The following is a 19198-nucleotide window of genomic DNA, read 5'->3' as shown; positions in this document are numbered from 1 at the left end:
GGCTGCAGGCGAGGAGCTTGGTCGAATAAAGCCCTTCTTCAGATTATCTTCGATCCAGTCCCTCAGGACTTCCAGCTCGTTACGGGACATAGGGTACAGGGGGCCGAACGGCAGAGGTTTGTCTTCTTGTAGCACAATCTTATGGTCGTATGGTCGGTGGGGCGGCAAGCGGTCAGCTTCCTTCGGGGAGAACACTTCGGCGAAGTCTCGGAATTCTTCAGGCAATATAGAGGCAGGGTCAGGTTCGGTCGTAGTCTTCAGGTTCAGTGCAGCTTCGATATCTTCGGTAGTAATAGCGAACATTCGGTAGTTCCTTCTAGCATATGCGGCACACGCTGCTAGCGACACAGCCGCGATATCTCGTTTCTCAAGACCAGCAGGTCGTGCCGGTAGGGACTTCGGACGGGTCTTAACGGGTATCTCGTGGAGCGCTCGGATCTTCGCGCTTTGCTGGGGAGTATTACAGTTCCTTCAGCAGAAATCGCTATTGAACTCGACAGTGTGTTCAGCGAAGCGGATATAGGGGTCATGTACTTTCAGCCACGGTAGGCCTAGTACGATAGGGTAGTGTGCCAGCTGCGTGGCCAGAAAACAGGCTTCTTTCTCTCGGTGGTCGTTAATACGGATGTGCATCTGCACGTAGTGGGTGATAGGGCCACTTTCAGCTTCTTGCCCATCAAACCCTTCCAGTTGGATCGGGTTCGTGAGCGGTAAGAGGGTTAGGCCGTTCTCTCGGGCCCAACCTTGGTCAATAAATCTCTTTCCTTCTGCTCCGGAGTCTAACATGGCGTAACTCGGGAGTTCCTTTCCCTTTCGGTACAGTGTGATAGGTAATATCATCAGGTCGGATCGGCGGGTTTCCTCTTCAACAGAGAGGCCATTCAGGGCGGCGGCGGATAGACGGATAACGCGCGGTGGAAGCGCCTGGTCGCGACTTAGGCCAGGCTTACGCCTTTTAGCGAGTCCTCAGGGGATAGCGTACGGCTAAAGGTAGGGCGGCCACGGGGGGTACTCCCCGGGGACGGAGAGCGGTATCCATTCGGGGGCGAGCGGGGGTAGACAGTCATCTGGCGGGCTGCTAGTGGGCGTTTATCGGCTTGCGGGCAGTCTCGGACAAAGTGCTCCTTTGAGCCACAGCGGAAGCACGCATTCTGTTCATATCGGGATGGATTCTGACGATTAGGGGAGAATCGGCGGCGGGTGGCAGACAGGTCCATAGCATCAGGGTTTGCAGGCGGGGGTGTGAGGACCCGTTCGGGGCCTCGTCTCCATGAATTAGGCTCGGCAGCCTTCGGGGCGGTCCTTACAGCTGCAGTAAGCGTCCGGGGGGTGGCTAACTGGCCACCATCGTACTGAGCTCGACGATTCTCCAAGTTCTGAAGGAATCGTGCCAGGTCGAGGTAGTCACCTTTCGGTGGTTCGTGGTGCAGTAACATACTCTTCAGTTCTCGGTTGATCGCTTGCTCAAGCATCGTAGGTAGGGCTTCCTTATGCATCTCGCCCTCCATAGCGAGACGCTGGAACTCGGCGAAAAACACACTGAACTCCTTATTCCCTTGTCGTAGGCGGTAAAGTTCGTTTCGGGCGTTACGGGCGCGGTTAGGGTCTCCAAAGGCCCGTTCTAAGATGTCCAGGATATCGGTAAAGTCATTCAGCTGGCAGACGCCTTCGCGGATGTACGGCAGGATCTGGGCGTAGGGGACGCCCTTCAGGCGGTTGGTCACGTAGGTCATTCGGGACTGCGGGGTCGGGTAACGGTCACGGTTGATATTCAGTTTCTCCTTAACTTGGGAAACGAATCGGCGGAGATCCTTTCGTTCTCCTTCAAACTTGTCAGGGTCGGGAAGACGCTCGGATCGTACGTGTGAGCCGGAAGATTCGGGAGTAAGCGACGGAGGCGCTCCCATAACAGCAGCTACAGCAGGCTCAGCGGCAGGCTCAAGGGCAGGGGCAGGTACGGTATTCACCGTAGGGATAGCGAGTTCAACCGCACGCATCCGTGCGGCTTCCGTGCGGGCGATAGTATGCTGCGCCTCATCGTAAAGCTTCTTCTGATACTCAAGGAATGCAGCATCTCGCAGGTGGTCGCGCTCGGCCGCGGCCAGCTCCTTCGTAAGGCGGGTAATCTCTATCCTCGCGGCTTGTAGTTGTAGTTCGGCTTGGTCCACACGCTCACGGGCGTTGGCAGCGTCAGATTGGATGCTTTCGATATAGTCATACGCGCGGCGGCAGTATTCGAACCACTGGTCGGGGTGGTCCTTCGCATGTTCAGCGAACTGTTCTAGGTCGCTCGGTAAGAACGGGGGTTGCGGGACCGGTACGGACATCTTCAGACGGTCAACTTCCTAAGAGGGGTAGGAGCTACGTAGTGTCAGGGTGCAGGCTGGCAGGGTTATAATAGGAGAAGACCGGCGGGATCGGGTCGGGTTCAGAGGGTTTCTAATTGATCCGGCAGCAGGTCGGCGGACGGTCTAGCGTAAGCTATTATACAAGACGTAGCTCGAAGAGCTACAACAGGATCCAGATCGGAAGTGCAGATAAACAAGATATAGATCACGTGCCCGTGATCTCCCTTATCGGTCTTAGCGGGTCCCTACGGACCCTATCAGGACACACCGTGACAATAGCCCTATAGGAAACTACTAATCTCTAATAGTATCTCGGAATATCTAACCAGTCCATAATCTATATCGCGGAGCTTATAGGTATTAAAATAGCCCTTTCAAATTTTAAGATCAAACTAGCGTAGACTTTAGCAGGCCCGTGGGCATGCCCGTGTGGACGGCCCGCGGGCCTGTCCAGGTGGACAAAAAGTGATTTGTCCATGGACAGGCCCGCCAAGAAAAGCCCGTAAGGCCCGTGAAAGTGGAGCTTATTTTTAGGCATAATTTATGAAAAATATGCTGTATTTTTAGTATTCTAGCTGTTAATTACCATAAATAAAATACATACTTTTACTGCTAAGAGATAGGTTTTTGTGCACAAAAACCCTACTGCCTGAAATTTCAGGAGTCAATCATTTCTGTAGAAACCGGTAACCCTTATTGATCTGATAAAATTTAATAGACAAATTTCAATAAATAATAACTAAAAACACCTAATTAATTACATGAAAGCCAATTGGCTGGTCAGGGCGCTTCCGTACACGACCAGATGTGCGAGATGCGGGCAAATACCTATCATCCGCACTTTCATCCGAACTTTCTTCGGATGAAACCCCTCTTTTTCTCTTCGACCTCACACTCTCTCTCACATACTCTCTCTCACTCTCACTCTCTTCATTATCACTAATTTCACCCTTTTGCCCTTGAATCTCACCCTTTTCACCCTTTTCACTCTCTTCACCCTCTTCTAAAGATCGGATAAAAGCAAGCTCTGTCTCTTCTATCTCAAATTTGGTAGCACGACTATAGAGCATAAGATCTCTAATCGTACTAGCCTTCAGACAACCACGCCGATAGTGGCAGATATCACGTGCTGAGTTAAAAAGCCTTTCTACCCCAGCACCCGTAGCGGGGATAGAAAAGATATCACGTGCAATTTGCGCAAGAATTGGGTATTTGGTCTCATTTTCTTTCCAAAATTGTCGAGGATTCAGAAGGGTCATGCCTATAGACACAAATTATTAGCTTTTAGCCAAAAAGTGCTAAAAAGTGCTAAAAAGAAGCAAAAAAAGTAGTAAAAGTAGTAATAAGTGTAAATTACCTGATTGAAGATAGTGAGATAACTCATCTTGGACGAAAGGACTCTGCACTTCTGGGGTTAGTAAGCTTTCAAGCTCACTCTGCTGAAGTATGATAGAGGGTATACTAGTATGACTAGTAGATTCGCTTTGATAGTTTTTGATCCGATCTTTTAAGCTTATCTCATATTGACTAGCATAATCTTGATCTGACCAATCAGGGGTTTGAAAGAAGTGGAGCTTATGCTGAGGGGCAAGGATTGTCCCATGTGCATATAGGTTACCAAGCTCAGGGCTATCCGTCTGACTATAATAGTCAGAGAGCTTAGCCTTAGCTGCTTCTAGGGCTTGAAGCATATGCTGCTTCCATGGAATCTAAAGAGAAGATATCAGCTTTTTTGACTAAAAAGATCGGATGAATGAAAAAAAGACCGGATGAAACTTACCTTTTTCCGCTGCAGCTTCCGAATCGAAGCTTCCAGATGGGCAAACAGCTTATTGTAGATTTGGAAGACAGTATGGATAGTAATATCCTTTGTTTTGCACAGAACTGTGGTAAACTGGTAAAAAGGCTCTGTAATATACAGTAAATAGTCGATTTGCTGCCATTCGTCTGAAGAAAGCTTCATTTCAGTAAGCTCTGATATTAAGCAATACCGATCAAGCTCTGTCCGAACTCGCTTAGCTCGCTGTAGCATCAAAAAGGTCGAATTCCACCGATTCCGGACGTCTTGAAGTAGAAATAAGCGTACTTTCGTTGGATCTTGAAGCCCTAAGAACGTGTCTCGTCGTTGTGGGCTTGCGTTGATATAGATAGCTAAATTCCGAGCTTTTTGAAGAGTTTTAGCTATACCCTCTATACCCCTTTTGCTGCGGGAGAGATCTTCAGACCAAATAAGGTCAATTGTATCATTCTCAGGGCCTGCTTTCATCTGTCCAAGCAGCTGCTTTAGGCTTAGCTGAATCACGTGGGCCATACAAGGATTTCTGATAAATGAGCATGTAGGGTATTCAGCTTGGAGAGATGTGACTAAAGTATGATTATTTGACGCGTTATCAGCTGTAATAGCTATAATTCGGTCTGATAAATCATATGCTTCAATAGTAGTTTGCACTACTTTTGCAAGGTTTTCACCTGAATGGGTCCCTAATAGGGGCTCAAACCCTAAAAGCACTTCTCTATACTCCCATGATTCGTCAAGAAAATAGCCTGTTATGGCGATAAATGCTTGCTGAAAGGGGGAGGTCCAACAATCGAGGCTAAGCGAGAGCTTCGAAGTAGGGGGTAGGGTATCGAGGATAGCTCTTTGTTGTGAAATTGTCGCTTTTTCTAACCAGCATTGAATTGTCTGACCACAGGGGAAAGACAGGATAGAAGGTGCTGATTGGGTAAGCTGTAGAAGATTCTGGAAGTGTGGGCTTTCGATTAGGTGAAAAGGGAGGTTTAGACTAGTAAAAGTAGTCAAAAGCTGCTTTTTCCATAGATCGTCTGAGAAGGGTATGGTAGGATTGGTGGTTGGGGACCTTGGGGTCTATTATTAAATAGCTTATTAGCTTTTTTGTCTGAAAAAAAGATAGGGTGAAAAGATGGGATAAGAAGAAAAAAGATCTATTTACCGCTTTCTGCATAAGATGCTGAATGCTAGGGCGCTTTACCCTTATTAGGCAGCTCTGTAAATGCCGCCGGACTGTATTTGTACCAGTTGCCTTCCAATTAGGGTGCACAAGTAAGGTATTACAGTGAATACACATAACCTTAGGTTCTCCAGTCTGTAGGCTAGCAACTTGCTGTAGACTTACCCAAATCTCAGAAGATTGACGTTTTCGGTCCCATTTCATTGAATTGCTAGCTGGTTTAGTCCCATACTGGGTTTTCAGCCACCAATCAACGAAATTTCGACTTTCTACCTTTGTCCAGATAGCATATTCAAAAGTTTGAAGTTTAATAGTCCGAATTACTGGTGGGAGGGGTGGTGGTGGTAGTAGGGGGTATGGTAGCTGAACAGATGATATAGAATCAGATGGATCGATACCATCATAACTATCACTATAAAGTGATAATTGAGACATATGGGGTATATGTAAGGGGTAGGTAGGAGAGAAGAATAAGAGAATAATAAGAGAAGAGAGTAAAAGGGGTAAATTATACTAAGTGGGGCTAGTATTTGCTGAGAAAAATTGTCTAAGTCTAACAATTCGAACCTTTCATCCGAACTTTTATACTATTTCTAGCTATTTTTTATCAATTGAATAAAGAATATAGATAACAGGGGGTCTAATTCATTAGATTCTACTTTGAAATAGTTCAAAAACGCACTTTTGGGGTAAATTTAGTACTAAAGATGGTATGACCAGAAACATAGTGAGGGTATGCATGTACGAAATATATATCTTCATACCTTAGCAGGGTTATTAACCACTACTCTATAATATACCCTATACCCTTCCCTTATCTATTAAAAATAGCTGTTATACTAATAAAGATATATATTATCTATCCATCAACAGGGATATTTCATAAAAATACAATAGAGAAGATAGATAATAGGGTAGGTGGTATGTGTTTTGACGAAAACAGGGGTAAATAACAAAATTAATTTCGGATAAGTCATCAGATTATGCAAGAAAAATCAGGCAGAAACTAGCAAAATCAGGCCCCCACGGGCTTTTTTAGGCCCGTGGGCATGCCCGTCATGGACATGGACAAAGGCCCCCTGTCCATGGACAGGCCCGTGATAAAGTCTAAACTAGCGCCCAAACTAGTGATCTTCGCGGATAGCTAAGCTATAATCTAAGTAGTATAAAACCCTAAGCGACTATCTAGCCAGTTTATCCTCTTATTAATCTATATCTACGTCCGTACTATTATACCTACCCCACAGTCAATCACGATTCGGTAGGTCCCTATATATATAGGTATTAATAGTAATAAGCTAGCGGACGCCACAGCAAAGGAGGTAGCGCGCGGGAATATAGATATAGAAAGGGACAAGGATAAGGATACGGGGTCGGAGAATCATTCCTCTAGAGCTAGGATTAGGCTTCGGCAGGACCCAATTTTGGACCCAATCTTGGCAATGCCAAGGACCCAAGGACCCAATTAGGACCCAACTTTTTGCATAAATATGTATAAATCATCCAAAATAGGAAATTCTTGGCGTTTTTATGTATTTTTATGTAAAAAGTTGGGTCCTAGATTTAAAATTATTGGGTATTGGGTCCTAACCTTGGACCCAAATTGGGTAATGCCGAAGACTAATCCTCCTACAATATCCGTTATATATTGATTTAAGAAAGGCATTTATAGAAAAGGTTAAAAGGACAGACCTTTATAGTGAGAAATTAACAGATTACGAGGTAATCATATCTCACCCGCAGGCGATTCGCTATGTCGCCGAATTCATGCTATCAACTAGTCTTCTAGGGCAGTTCCGTCACTGCGACATTAAACCAGAGCCGGATAAAGAAACTGAACCAACAAACCACGAATAGCGTGGCACAGACAAGGAGGCGAAGACGCTATATATTACCGACCGCCAAACCAGAGCCACCCGAGCGGCCGAGGTATGGACAACAAGAGCATATACACAACATAACAATCGAGACGGAGTAAGAAAGAATGCTAATGCCGGTGAGCAATCAGGATACAAGAAGAGGACGCTGCGGGGTACAGGATCATTCTTTTAGGTTTCTATCGTTATAGCGGGCGTTTACTTAGCTTCATTTTCCTATTTAAGCGACGCATAGCTTCATTTCCTTTATATTCCGGGTTTACGGCGTTAGATTATTTTTACTTTGGTCGGACAGAGCGCCTACATTACCATTGCGATACTAGCTGGGTAGCATCAGGATAATAGAATATCATCATCATCATCATCATATAGAAAGCGGACTCATACCGACGGAACATTTTAAAGGTGAAGTCTAGAGGGGTAGCCGTACTTAGAGCAGCGCTAGGCCAAATAAGGTCCTTAAGCATTACTTCTGGCTCGTTCGGCCTATTCATGATAGGATAACTTATATAAGTACAGGAGAACATCGGTCTCGCTTCAATCAAAACCATCCATAACTGACTAACTACCTTAAAAGCATCTGCGAAGGTTATCTTAAATCTAATAACGCTTAGCTGAAACATGCTATGTAACCTTTATATGTGCAAATGTGACATTGGACCCTTGTTAAACCCTTACTGGACCCTTATTAGACCCTTAGGAAAATTCTTTACCTAACTGCTCGCTTAATAATATTCAAGTGTTCCTAAGTAGGAACGCCATACGTGGGCTGTAGATACTTTATTTTTATTCCGATTAGCTTAGGTCTCTTTTTAGCCCCCATTTTAGACTACTTCTTAGTTCTCTAGATAGCATCGAAATTTTCGCCTCTCCTCTTGACCATTAGCTGCGAGAAACTAGCCCCGGGGGCCGGTGGCCAAATTCAGTAAATTTCCCGAGAAAGGCGCCACCTAATTTCCGCTATCCTCGTACAGGCTAACTACAAGTAACCTATTCCCGCGATCGATCACAAGGCACGAATTTTCAAATTGCCCGAACTATACTAGCTCCTACATCATGCAGGGGAAAGCCGACGGGATAAATTATGGCGTTGGTCATCGAGGAGGGGCAACTCGACTAGCCGTTGGTATGAAGGAAAGGAAGAGAGAAAAGTTCTCCGACATTCCTATTGCTCATGCCGTCAAATTTATACTCGCGCAAAGAGCAATTCCAGTATCATACCTAGGTAGTTACTAGCCTACTCAATGGACAAAATGTTATTCTACTTCTTAAGAGTATATTTTATTCTACTTACGGCATGGACAACTTGCGTTACGGCCGACTTCACGCTATACTAAAATTATGATGCAGACGCCTTGATTGCTGGTCTCTCTCTAAGTAGTACATGTCTTACAGCACTACGAGTACCTCCCTTTAGTTTTTTATCGCTGATATATCTCATTCCTTTAACACCTTAACAGCAACACCACCGTCTCTTACTATAAGACTGCTATTAACCTCTTAGGGCACGGAGCAGATATTCACTATAAGTCTACTACGTCCAACCATATCATTATCTACGAAGGAAAAGGTGAAGCTAATTAGTACAGTCTAGACGACTTCTAAGGTAGAGAACCTCTGTACAGCTAACTACGTCTCGTCCCTCAGTTCCTGGAAGAGTTATGTTAAAACAGTCTATGCAGAAGAAACCACAATCCAGGGCAACATCGAGGTCAAGACAAGAGCACTACCACTAACATTTACCTACAATTCCAATTTTATATGCACACAAGACAGTTCATCAAATTAGTATTTTATACAATCTCAGTTATGGAAAGGAAGCGACTATATTCGCTAGGATCCAACAATATGCTTCACCGATAGTGATGACAATAGCACAGTCGCGCCTGAGTGTTCAGATCCGGATTTTGATGTTAGTGATATCAGTGATAAGATATCCGCTCTAACTAATATATATGACGAGGAACTAGTACGTCAACTCTCTCAGATATGCATTAGAGTCAAGTCCTTCGGCATTAGTGCTATTAATTAAGGCTACTCGCTAACTGAGTGCAGTTTTGCAATAAGTTTTTCTTAAATCTATATCGACAACGTCTCCTAGATCCTTAGCTACCAGTCACCAACTTCACGGATTATTTAATTAATCAGCTTGACTTTATTTAAACAAACTGCTCAACAACGTACCGTATACTACTTTAGCCTCCACCCTATCTATAGGGACGGCAACGGCTACTACTACCACCGGTATAACGACGACAGGTTCCTCCACAACGGCTACAGCAACCTGTCTAGGCCAAATGGTACAGCCGCTTCAAAACTGGCTTATCTACAATGATCTCAGCGATACGTATATTATCCTCTCGCCCTTCGCTAGGCTAGCTGATTTCTGATACGCAAATAGGTACAATATATCCACGGGTGACACTCGAGTTATCACTAGGGATTATACTTACCATTTTACCAAGGCCACCTGTTTTCCCCTTCTGTGCGAGCTCGATACAGTTTAGCATACACCAAATTAGTACGTATAGGGTAACGGTCGCCGTAATCTGTGCTAATACCTATAAAAATAGTAAAGAGCTTGCTGAGAGATATTCCAACTCGACTTACACTATGAGCACAAGTCAACTGCTTAGTTAGCACTCCAATATCCAGGGCAGTTATTCAGGAATTGCACCAGGGCAGCGTATATATAAAAGGTATATCTTAAATCAAAGGCAACATAAAGGCACTTACAATATCCAGTGATGCTAACCAGACTCGGCCAAAAAAAAGTGCCCCTAGAGGCACGTATCCTAAACCAAATGCAACTATCACAGCACCTAGCGCGACCGGTCAAGCTACTTACTACATAGTAGCCACTACGGCCTACCCGACCCAAAGTAGAACCATCGAGGAGTGCGGCAACTACTATCTCGTTGTAGCTAGTGACGACTGCTCTACCATTAACCTACGCTTCGGTCTGAACTTTAGCCAGTTACAAAAGTATAACACATACCTCAAATCCACCTGCGGAAACCTATGGCTTAATTATGACATTTGCGTCGCCCCTGTCACTCCTAAGACAGTATCAACCGACGGTACGTGTCCTGCTGGGGTAACCTATGTTAGAAGTGCCTTTAGCGACTGCTACTCGCCATTCGGCTACTATGGAACCGGGTCAGATTACTGTGTCAGCACGACCAACGGCACAGCGACGTCGGACGGCACTTGTGGACCCGATTATGGGGGCACTACTTGCATTCCCCAGTTTGGGAACTTTTGCAGTATCTACGTAAGTAATACAATATCCACTCATGAGCGTCTCTATTTTTCATTACAGTCACTGATGATGGACAACAGGGCTACTGCGGCAATAGCACAACCTATTATGGTGCAGGCAACTGCTATTCTAGCGATTATGCCACTAATAATGGTGGCCCGTCCACAAATAGAGAATATGGCCCGAATTTCGCCGGAAACAAGACCTACACTGGTACCCAGTTCGGGACGTGCTGCTCCATCTCTAGCTATTATAGAAGCACTAGTGACTATTATTCTAGGTTAAACTACTATAGTGGTACTTATACGTAGTAGTTTTACCTTAACTAGGAAAAAAGAGGGTCTTGATATATATACCCTTTTCAAGCACTTGAGTAGACATTCCAACCACTTTAAATATTCGAGACTACCTCCACCCGAGCACTCATAAATGCATCTGCTGTTTCCATACACTAATGCTCCAAAAGAAAAACCGGCTAATGCTGTGTGCTAAGCAAATATATAAATACTCGGAATTACGTACCAAAATCGTCCAGTGGTTTCACCGGACATTACTATGTACTTTCAATTGACAAATATTTCTGAGGTTCTAGATATCCAGTCAGTCAGTACCTCTAGTGTCTTTGTTCCCTGAAGGTTACCCTTCAGCTTCCGCACTGGACCGCCATTTATGCATCGCAGTAATCGCCTCCCCTAGACGAGAAAGAGTGGAAACACCAAGCACAACATCATGGGAACTACCATCCTTCATAATGGTAGATGACTTTTTCTCACTGAGCTCTTTAAGCCTTGACAGCCAGAAATCCCATTTTTGCACACTGCATAGGGAAACCTCCTCGCACAACGGCCCAGGCGTGATGGATTTTAACTCCTCCTTATTTAGCTCTTCGTCGGCTCTTGCCAATCTAAATCAGATATAGCCCCCAGGAGTGCGCTACAGCTACATGCTGAGTACTAACCAAACAATAACCATCTGGGATACTACTATTAAGCGAGTACCACCAGAGATTTCTTTCAATCTATGCTATAGTGCATTTTACAGCACGACCCCTACGTCGCGTTGTATTTAGAGCATAGACAATAAACGGTTTCGGTAGATGAAGAGAAACCTTGAACCCGAAGAGACAGTGGCATAAAAGACTGGACCAGCGTGGCGAATAACTTTATATTGTAGGTAGAGAAAATACAGAACACTTCTTGGGATATTATGCGTTCGTCATCGCCGACTCACGCGATATAACTTGTCATCGACGGCGTCGTAGTTGAGATGAAGAAGGCAAAGAGGCCAAATGAATAGAAGAAAAATGCTAGAAGAATAAAATTGATCCTTGAACCTCACAAGGGCAGTTGACTAACGAGTCCTGACAGTGATGCTCCCATAAACGTCTAACGTTGACTCGCCACCTTCGATGACTCGATGCCTAAATTGCGAGTTTTTTCTCTGCCTTAAGCCATGCGGAGACTGCTGCAATTATAAGTTACTGAGATAACGTGACATCTAAACAGCGCTCAATCGAAGCAAATTTCCCGAGCCTCGGCCGGTAACGTTTCATCTAATTTATAGGCGATGAACCTTATAATTGCACCCAGAGACTTTGTAGTCGTGAAATCCTTAGTGACCAGGTATAGGGCCGCTCAAAATCAGCTTTACCTTTTCTTCTGTTTCTTTTCTTTCCTGAACTTTATTCTGAAACAGGCTATTCCTAATTTAATCTAGCATATTACGAGACTATGAAATGTTTTATAACATTAAATACCCCGTTGATAGGGCTATAACTTTCTTAAAATATGAATACGTCTCTTAAGAGTTTGTTTCAATATTATTCATCATAAGCACACTTCCTTCCACTAGAGCCAAGGTGATGTGCTATAGGGTATCTGTACGTTTGCCATTGGTGGTAGCAACTATTAAACAGTAATTCTTATTTGAAAAACTTCGAGCACTAGGGTAAGATGATTAGATTATTTTGCATCTAGATAGATCACTCGAGAGCGAGGTAGATTAGAACCTATAAGATTCAACTCCCGTCTTACCAGTAACCTCGAAATTATCAAGCTATAGCCATGCAAACTACTATTTCCCATGATAGTACTAATTATAGATAGTAAGCAGGAGTATTTAACGGCAGTATTAGGAGTATCATAATTAGTAAGCGGAATATTTAGTTAACTAACACGAGGGAAATATAACTAAACCAAGAACGGCTTCAGGACAATTGGAAATATTAGATCAAGCATGTCTGCGGGATCTAAGAACGACCAACCCTTACCATGATAAAGAGCGTATCATAGATACTAATAGCGGGCTGCTCGAAGACTACTACCGATAGATTCTTAACAATGAGGCATTCAAACAATGGCATGACGGCGAAAGTAATCGTCTTCTCTGGATCAGGGGTGATCCCGGTAAAGGAAAGACAACACTTCTATATGGAATCGTGGAAGAGCTAACACGAGTGCATAGAGATAGTGTCGCCATCTCGTTTTTCTTCTGCCAAGCCACCAACATGCGCATTAATAGCGCTACGTCCGTCCTACGTGGGTTGATTTTTCTCCTTATCGAGAAAATCCTATCTCTTCTCTTATATATGCGAGCTCAATACGACAAAGCTGGTAAAGATCTCTCCGAGGATATTAATACCTAGAGCGCACTCACTACCATATTCACGAATATACTGGAAGATCCGTTATTAAAAGGTGCCTATTTGATAATTGATACACTGGACGAGTGCACAATCGGTCTTCATTCCCTACTCAGATTGATTGTCTAGAAGTCTGCAGCCCATCCGCAGACAAAATAGGTTATCTCTAGCCGAAACCACGCCGATATTACCGAACGATTCGATTTTGCTGCCTATATAGCTCCGATCCCATTGGAGCTAAACGAGACATCTATATCCGAAGCTATGAATGCGTTCATTCGACATAAAGTGGATTCGTTACTGTTACTAAACAAAAACAACAGCGACGTCTATGAAAAAAAAACTTTGAGATCCGCGAGCGAGTAAGACATCACTTGATGGCAAACTCACAAGGCACTTTCCTCTGGGTGGCTTTAGTCTGGAAGAATCTTGAAGAAATACCGCGGAGGCATATTGTGGCGAACCTAGAAGTATTTCCGCCTGGACTCACTGCTTTATATCACCGAATTTTCGATTAAGTCCGCAAGTCACGAGATGCAGAGCTCTGTAAGCAAATGCTGGGGATTCTGTCAAAAGTGTATCGCCCTATTACGCTTATTGAGCTAGGCTCCATTATTGACGGACGAAATCATAGGTATGGTGATCTTGAAATCCTCTCCGAGATCGTCGCTGTCTACGGGTCGTTCCTAACATTACGCAAATAAACCGTCACATTTATTCATCAGTCTGCAAAGGACTTCTTACTTAATAAGACACTTGCTAAGATACTTCCGAGGGGGATAGAGTTTGAACACCGCGAAATCTTCTCCTAATCTCTAGAGGTCCTTAGAAAGACACTACGACATGATATTTTTTATGTCAAACTACTAGGAATTTCCGTTAAGAATATTAGCATACCCAGTCTAAATCCATTCGCGACAGCTGAATATGCCTATATATTCTAGGTGGACTATCCTTACGCTTACAAATATAACGCAACCTATAGATTGAGCCTTAACGATAGGGATTCGTTAAATCTATTTCTACAGCAGAAATACCTTTACTGGCTTAAGGCTCTTAGTATTCTAGGGAGTCTTTCTAATGGTATATAAGCTATGAACAAGCTTAAAAATTTGATTTATATAGGTTATAATGATTATATAAAGATGAGTTTAGCTTCTAATCAAGAATCCGCTCTCAATAAGAGGAGGGCGAGACAGAGTGCTTATTAGAACGAGGTCAAGACGCTTCTAATTTTATTCGATATCACAGGATAGCGATTAAGAGCAGTCCGTTATAAGTATATTGCTTACCGCTCGTCTTTAGCCTATCAAATAGCCTTACTAGAATGTGTTTTTAGAAGGAGAGAGAAAATTGGGTATTGAACAATCCTATGGTAGAGGAAAATTAGAGTCCCTGCCTTCAAACTCTCGAGGGGCATCGTGATTCAGTCTACTCGATTGCCTGGTGGCCAGATGGAAGCCGCCTCGCATCAGGGTCAGCTGATAGGACAATCCGCATCTGGGATCTAGCCACCAGCTAAAGCGTGTCTACTCTTATAGGGCATCGTAATATAGTCTACTCAATTGCATGGTCACCAGATAGAAGCCGGATTGTATCAGGGTCGCGTGATAATATAGTTCGGATCTAGGATCTAGCCACCGGCTAGAGCGTGTCCACTCTTTTAGGGCATAGTGAGTTAGTCTACTAGATTACCTGGTCGCCAGATAGAAGCCAACTTACATCAATGTCAGAAGATAAGATAGTCCAGATCTAGAATCCACTAACCGGCTAGAGCGTGTCCACTCTTATAGGGCATCGCGATATAGTCAAATCGATTACCTAGTCGCTAAATGGAAGCCGAACTGCATCAGGGTCGCAAGATAACACAGTCCGCATCTGGGATATTGCCACCGGCCAGAGTATATCCACTCTGGAGGGGCATTGGGGTTCGGTCTACTCGATTGCCTGGTCGCCAGATGGAAGCCGAATCGCATCAGGGTCCTTGGATAAGATAGTCCGCATCTAGGATCCAGCCACCGGCCAGAGCGTATCAATCCTCCCTATCAGTCTTACCAGGTTCCTCAAGTTTCATACCGCTGATACGAATTATCTGTACACCACTACTAGTACATTTGACATAAGCGCAATGGCTCTTCTAGAGCCTGTGCCTGACAGTTTCATCCAGCCGCTCGAGAAATACGGATACGGGCTCAGTAATGACCGTTCATGGATAACCTACAATGGACTTAACCTCTTATGGCTGCCCTCAGAATACCGCCCTACTCTCGTCTCTCATTTCACTTGGCATGCAACCACGATAGCTATTATATGCTCATCAAATCGTGTCATCTTCCTCGCACTTCCGAAACAATGTCCCCTACATAGCCTTTGAATGGTGTGCCTATTACAAGACACACAGGGAGGTCTTAAAGCCGAAGGTCCCTCGTCTAATCCTCCAAACCCCCCATCTTTCTTGCGCTATGCTAATAAGCTTCGTCATCTACAAAATATCCTTAGTGGTAATTTTCCTCCTATGCTCCACTAATAAGAGGTCAGTTAAAATTTGATTAGCCCATAGAGAAGGATGATATCTCTGTAATATTGATTTCACCGATCCTGAGCACTCATCAACGCCCGCAGTTTGCGGATTGCTAAGAAAAAATCGCCTTACTAAGAACCGTAGGGGGCCCGTTGTCACGTATATTTCCTAATAACCCAGCATCCCCCAACCTTTAATCAAGAATTATTTCGTTCGCTCACTAAGCAGGGTGAGCATGGAGAAAATCATTACCCACCGTTACATCAACGACGCCCATAATCCACCCCCAGCGTTACTTTCCAAATAGCGCCCCAACTGCCTCCATCCAAGCTAGAGATAATCTGTGATATGATAGAGAGCGAATCCTTGACCACGTCATAGATGGCTACGGCTACTAAGTATAGTGAGCGTTCGATAATCAGTATTCGCAGTAATCTTCGCCTGTTCGGAAATATCAGGGCTCCATTAACTCGCGTCAGCCGCCGACGCAGCATCACGCCGCCGATGATACAGACTTTATGCGACCAGCTTCTCAAGAAACCAGGGTTATATATGGATGAAATGGTACTCTATATATGGGATGAATTCCATACTTAGGTCACAAGCTCCAGTTTGAAGCGAGCTCTTGCTTCAGTCGGCTAGTCCAAAAAGATGGCTCAACAGAGAGCAAAAGAACAGAATACTGATTTACGGGATTTCTACCTCCATAATATATCAGACTTCAAGTTGTGATCGACTGCATTCCAGTCTTGCAACTCGGAGAGCGAAGGCTGAAAGGCTGGTTGAAATCATTATTCTTCTATTCAGTATTCTTCTACTCAATTGAGGTCACGATGGGGCATTTCACCATACAAGAAATTCTCCGCTATATTTGAAATTTTTAGAACGCACCGGGATTCCCCTGTGCAAACTTACCGCTGCAGCCCGGCAATCGAATGAATCAGCGTCTATCCTGATACACTACCTTGACAGCGCTATAAGCGCCGTTTCTTGGCCCAACACTACCCGTCCGTCACCCAATCAACGAAAGAGTATCGTTCACCTTACTTATTGTCACACAAATGGGCAATATACCGAGTAAGCTTCCGTCAAAAAAGATGCTTCGCTGTTAGAGAAGGTTATCAGGACCTCATGCGAAAGCGCTAATTCAGCAGAACCAAAACTGACGCAGTGGGATATGGCGATGGGGAATAGAGACTGCGGTGAAGCTATCGAATGCCTAGCCGAATCGATATCAATACTCAAAAGTGGCCGTGCAAAATCTGGCAACGTGCTTGATGTCTTTCAATCGGTTTCGAAATCCGTCCACGACATGGGGCAGAACCCTTGGTGCAATTTTAAGTTTCCTTTTGGCTGCTCTTTTCACGGCTGAACAAGAACCTTGTGGATGGCAAGATTTGCCCGAATACGCCAAATTTATTTACCGCCGCCCTTGCGTCTGCTGTCATGTCCTTGAAGATGTACACGGGCGCCAGAGAAGGGGATAGAACCGTCATGGATTTTTGCTTCCTTTCACCCGGACGGATGACTTTTTTTCAGCTGCAGGTGTCATTGCGGAGAAGGCGGAAGGCGCATAGTATCTTCAAGCGAAGTTCGATCGCGCAACCTATGTTGGAGAGGCGTCGGGTCGGCAATCACCAGATCCGGGAGCCTGGGCTTTTCATAAAATTGTTGCGGGTCTGCCTAGTGGACTTGGCCTGACTGTGCCAAATTAACCAGACTGTGATCGGGCTCGGTGCAGGTAGCTTGGCTAGCCCAGGATTGTCGGAGTACGCGACTGTCTTCGATATTGATAAAGTGGATAAAATAAAAGTCATTGTCTTCGTTGCTCTATATGTTCTTTCGTCTAGGTTGGTTAAAGAGTCCGGTTACTGGTGTTCTGAAATAGCCAGTCTCTCCACTTTTGGTCGCTCAGGATGGATCTTACCCGAGCCTCAAGCCACTCGGTGTTTCCCCAAAATCCCCAGGAAGCCTGGAATCTACACCAGTCGACCAGGGCTGTCTCCCAGTGTCTTTCAAAGGATTCCCATTCATACAGACCCGGGTTGCCTTGGGTAAGGGTAGCGTGGTATCGCTTTAGCAGTTGCCTTTCGCCATCACCCATGGTCAGTTGCTCAAGTAAATGCTTATCAACAAGCATATGCAGAGGAACCGAGCAGGTGAAAAGCTTGGCGAGGTCACACACCCCGAGACCTAGTCCGACATATTGAAAATCGAAGAACGCCACACCTTCTCCGTTAGTAGTCGTGAAAAGATTCTCTGACTTGACGTCGCCATGGATATACGACTCAATCGGCCTTCCACACGGGGTTAGGAACAGTGCAGCCATCTCAGCTACGGACAGTGAGGAGCCTTTAAAGCTGCTGCACAGGGCTTCTGTCCACTCCGAGTCATCCTCGGCGAGAGAAGCATATTCTTTACGTCGTGTCGCAAGATATGTATATCCCCCGTTGAGCCAAAGTCCACTCCCAATCTTTCCTGGGCTCTGTCTTCTACTGCCTTCTTCAAGAGGTGGCAAGACATAGTCGTCAAGACTATCCGGCCTCAATCCCAATGACCGGCCATGAAATCTGGCCAGCCAGTCTAGTGCCCCGTGTACTTGGGTGCAGTTCAGCGCGCTCCTCTTTCCTCCGACGACGGGAAACTTTGGCCGCAGATCGACCATAATAGTTGCCATCAGACCTCTGAGCTCCTCCTCCTCCCCCTCACCCTTGCCATTCATACCACGCGTCGAGGCAAGGCATTTGGCAACAGCGATATCGTCCCCCAGCAATGGGACCACATCACTGTAGAAATACTGCTCCACCTCGTAGCTCAGCATTTTCCGCAGGTGTCCCTCGTCCTCATCGCTACCGCCATTCCTTGGTGGTGATATGAGCTTGAGGACGAGAGGGTATGTGGTCCCCACGACACCGGATTCCAGCCCGCAAAGCTTATCGAGATTCCGAGCTGCGTCTTTCGTGGTTGCTCGAGCGGTAATTGCACAGATTTTTCCGTATCCTGCCCACAGTGATTGTAAGGTGCTGCAGGAGACGAGTTCGAGGGAGTGCCATGACAGCATGATGGTTGCGACGCGTTCGGGGGAATTGGAGGGTGGAGGAGCCATAGTGGTTGTGGAAAGGGTCAAACTAATGATCCCAGGTCTGCAACATGGATTTATCCTTTGTGGGGCGCGATTTGCTGTTGGAACATGAGGCGTGTCGGAGGTGATTGATCTGCAATCAACATTCCGTATCAATGTTACATAAGCAGGCCCCGCTTACATACTAACTAGCATTGAAGTCTCTTGCTGCAACCTACGCTAGTCTTGACTTGTCCATACAGTATAATGCTGCCTAGGGTATTCTACTAATAAATTTCCTCCCTTAAGATTACTGTATCATTACTGTGCTTTGGGTATTCCCAAGTTCTGAAAAGGAGGTGAAACTGATTGTTGTCCGGCTAATCTAAAGTTGTATTTATGTACAGACAGATGTTGCTTCAGCCTCCAGTCTCGCAACGCATTGAGACAGCTGGGAACATGTCAATTTTGGATTATGCAAATTTTCAACAGCGCCACTCTCATGCCGTTCTTCTGGAT

The 19198-nt window shown here is 45.1% G+C and overlaps 7 protein-coding genes across 7 annotated transcripts; 5 read left to right on the top strand and 2 right to left on the bottom strand.

The window, feature by feature from the left end:
- Positions 1-984: 984 nt before the first annotated feature.
- On the bottom strand, positions 985-2327 carry N7520_003553 (uncharacterized protein; the record flags this gene model as incomplete). Its single annotated transcript, XM_057137488.1, has 2 exons — positions 985-1067; positions 1136-2327. The coding sequence occupies 2 exons, from the start codon at positions 2325-2327 to the stop codon at positions 985-987; spliced, it is 1275 nt and encodes a 424-aa protein (XP_056997953.1).
- A 5923-nt stretch (positions 2328-8250) lies between these two features.
- On the top strand, positions 8251-8539 carry N7520_003552 (uncharacterized protein; the record flags this gene model as incomplete). The annotated part of the gene is made up of 2 exons (XM_057137487.1): positions 8251-8320; positions 8424-8539. 2 exons carry the CDS (start codon positions 8251-8253, stop codon positions 8537-8539), a joined length of 186 nt encoding a protein of 61 aa, XP_056997952.1.
- A 39-nt stretch (positions 8540-8578) lies between these two features.
- On the top strand, positions 8579-10767 carry N7520_003551 (uncharacterized protein; the record flags this gene model as incomplete). Its single annotated transcript, XM_057137486.1, is given in 9 exon segments — positions 8579-8597; positions 8820-8982; positions 9002-9106; positions 9343-9480; positions 9596-9695; positions 9775-9817; positions 9831-9880; positions 9953-10468; positions 10537-10767. The coding sequence occupies 9 exon segments, from the start codon at positions 8579-8581 to the stop codon at positions 10765-10767; spliced, it is 1365 nt and encodes a 454-aa protein (XP_056997951.1).
- A 2028-nt stretch (positions 10768-12795) lies between these two features.
- N7520_003550 (uncharacterized protein) lies at positions 12796-13463 on the top strand (the record flags this gene model as incomplete). Its single annotated transcript, XM_057137485.1, is given in 4 exon segments — positions 12796-12861; positions 12873-13068; positions 13101-13152; positions 13268-13463. 4 exon segments carry the CDS (start codon positions 12796-12798, stop codon positions 13461-13463), a joined length of 510 nt encoding a protein of 169 aa, XP_056997950.1.
- Positions 13464-14191: 728 nt separating this feature from the next.
- On the top strand, positions 14192-14608 carry N7520_003549 (uncharacterized protein; the record flags this gene model as incomplete). Its single annotated transcript, XM_057137484.1, has 3 exons — positions 14192-14297; positions 14367-14428; positions 14477-14608. 3 exons carry the CDS (start codon positions 14192-14194, stop codon positions 14606-14608), a joined length of 300 nt encoding a protein of 99 aa, XP_056997949.1.
- Positions 14609-14823: 215 nt separating this feature from the next.
- N7520_003548 (WD40 repeat domain-containing protein) lies at positions 14824-15471 on the top strand (the record flags this gene model as incomplete). The annotated part of the gene is given in 3 exon segments (XM_057137483.1): positions 14824-14841; positions 14923-15093; positions 15106-15471. The coding sequence occupies 3 exon segments, from the start codon at positions 14824-14826 to the stop codon at positions 15469-15471; spliced, it is 555 nt and encodes a 184-aa protein (XP_056997948.1).
- A 2002-nt stretch (positions 15472-17473) lies between these two features.
- Positions 17474-18724, bottom strand: N7520_003547 (uncharacterized protein; the record flags this gene model as incomplete). The annotated part of the gene is made up of 1 exon (XM_057137482.1): positions 17474-18724. The coding sequence occupies one exon, from the start codon at positions 18722-18724 to the stop codon at positions 17474-17476; it is 1251 nt and encodes a 416-aa protein (XP_056997947.1).
- Between the last annotated feature and the right edge of the window lie 474 nt (positions 18725-19198).

This window comes from Penicillium odoratum (genome assembly GCF_028828045.1).
Source record: "Penicillium odoratum strain IBT 22623 chromosome Unknown utg000003l_segment0_segment0, whole genome shotgun sequence".
NCBI classification, from domain to species: domain Eukaryota; kingdom Fungi; phylum Ascomycota; class Eurotiomycetes; order Eurotiales; family Aspergillaceae; genus Penicillium; species Penicillium odoratum.
The sequence above is the reverse complement of the archived record's forward strand: the minus strand, read 5'-3'. Positions and strand labels throughout refer to the sequence as shown.